Source organism: Austrofundulus limnaeus, unplaced genomic scaffold (assembly GCF_001266775.1).
Source record: "Austrofundulus limnaeus strain Quisiro unplaced genomic scaffold, Austrofundulus_limnaeus-1.0 Scaffold2720, whole genome shotgun sequence".
NCBI classification, from domain to species: Eukaryota; Metazoa; Chordata; class Actinopteri; order Cyprinodontiformes; family Rivulidae; genus Austrofundulus; species Austrofundulus limnaeus.
In genome coordinates, this window is record NW_013955122.1 from 14,973 (window position 1) to 16,610 (window position 1,638).

At 52.1% G+C, this 1,638-nt stretch overlaps 1 protein-coding gene across 1 annotated transcript in view; it reads right to left on the reverse strand.

Annotated features, from left to right (window-relative positions):
* aldh4a1 (aldehyde dehydrogenase 4 family, member A1) overlaps positions 1 to 1,638 on the reverse strand; it is a gene marked incomplete at its 3' end in the record, with an annotated part of 11,523 nt that overhangs the window by 5,749 nt on the left and 4,136 nt on the right. Inside the window, 6 exon segments of the mRNA XM_014000122.1 lie at positions 357 to 431; positions 646 to 795; positions 874 to 1,029; positions 1,142 to 1,189; positions 1,259 to 1,351; positions 1,423 to 1,516. Coding sequence (XP_013855576.1) covers positions 357 to 431; positions 646 to 795; positions 874 to 1,029; positions 1,142 to 1,189; positions 1,259 to 1,351; positions 1,423 to 1,516 — 616 coding nt within the window.

Genomic DNA, 1,638 nt, shown 5'->3' on the forward strand with positions numbered 1-1,638 from the left:
GCCTGAATCTGTAAACCCTGACTCTGTAAAGCCTGAATCTGTAAACCCTGACTCTGTAAAGCCTGAATCTGTAAACCCTGACTCTGTAAACCCTGAATCTGTAAAGCCTGACTCTGTAAAGCCTGACTCTGTAAAGCCAGACTCTGTAAACCCTGAATCTGTAAACCCTGACTCTGTAAAGCCAGACTCTGTAAAGCCTGACTCTGTAAACCCAGACTCTGTAAAGCCTGAATCTGTAAAGCCTGACTCTGTAAAGCCTGAATCTGTAAAGCCAGACTCTGTAAAGCCTGACTCTGTAAAGCCTGACTCTGTAAAGCCTGACTCTGTCTCATTGGACCTGTCCTTCCAACACTCACCATGAGAGCTGGAGTTCCTGCGAGGTTTCCTCCGATGGCAGTGAAGTTAAATGGAGACACAGCTGCCACGAAGCCCTGAAACACAGCAGGGACATAGCTCAGGTCCTGGACCACCTCAGACACATGGTTCAGGTCCTGGACCACCTCAGACACATGGCTCAGGTCCTGGACCACCTCAGACACATGGCTCAGGTCCTGGACCACCTCAGACACATGGCTCAGGTCCTGGACCTCTGCTGTTGTCTGAGGGACAGGTGGGGGACAGGCAGGGGACAGGTGGGGGTCCTACCTCCAGCCCTCGGTACAGCGTGGTGTTGCTGCTCTCCTTCGTGCTGATTGGCTGCTGCGCCTCCAGCTCCACGGCGTGTTTGGCGTTAAATCTTAAGAAGTCGATGAGCTCTGCGGCGGCATCGATCTCTGCCTGAACCACAGTTTTGCCCTGAGAACCAGACAGACAGATGGAGGAGGACCTGGAAGGACCAGGGTGTCTAGGTGTGGACTCTCAGGTGACACCTACCTGTCCAATCATGGTCTTGGCCAGGATCTCTGCTCGTTTGGGTCCACTGATGACATCGGCGGCCTTGAAGAAGACCTGGGCCCGGTCCTGGATGGGCTTCAGGTCCCACTCTTTCCTGGCTGCCACCGAAGCCTGGATGGCCTTACTGATGAGCTCCTGAGGTGGGTCCAAACAAGCAGAACCATAAGAACCAGTGGTCTACAAGGTCCAAAACCACTGAATGATTTAGAGTTCTGCAGATGAGTCCAGGTAAAGTTCTGAAGCTCACCTTGTCAGCATAGCAGAACTTTGCCACTTTGTGAGAATGGTTGAAGGGCTGGAACACAAAGAACCATCAGAACCAAACCTCAAACAGAGTTTACGTTGATCAGAACCGGGTCCTTACAGACAGCTGGTATCTGATGTCTTTGGTCCACACGTGTTCATCTCCCACCACACAAGGGATCTCCTCTGTCTGACCCTTGAGACGGTCCAGAACCTGCAGAACCACGTCAGGTTAAACACAGCTGACCCAATGATCGAGGACAGGAACTGATGGAACCTTCAGACCTGCAGGAGCTCCGCCCGCTCCGGACTCCCCTCAGAAAAACTGAGAACGGGCTCATTCTTCACCTCTACAGCTGCACAGGAGAACGTCTTAAAGCTGCAGAGAGAAGAGAGACGTTCTTACAGCTGCAGAGAGAAGTTCTTACAGCTGCAGAGAGAAGTTCTTACAGCTGCAGAGAGAAGTTCTTACAGCTGCAGAGAGAAGTTCTTACAGCTGCA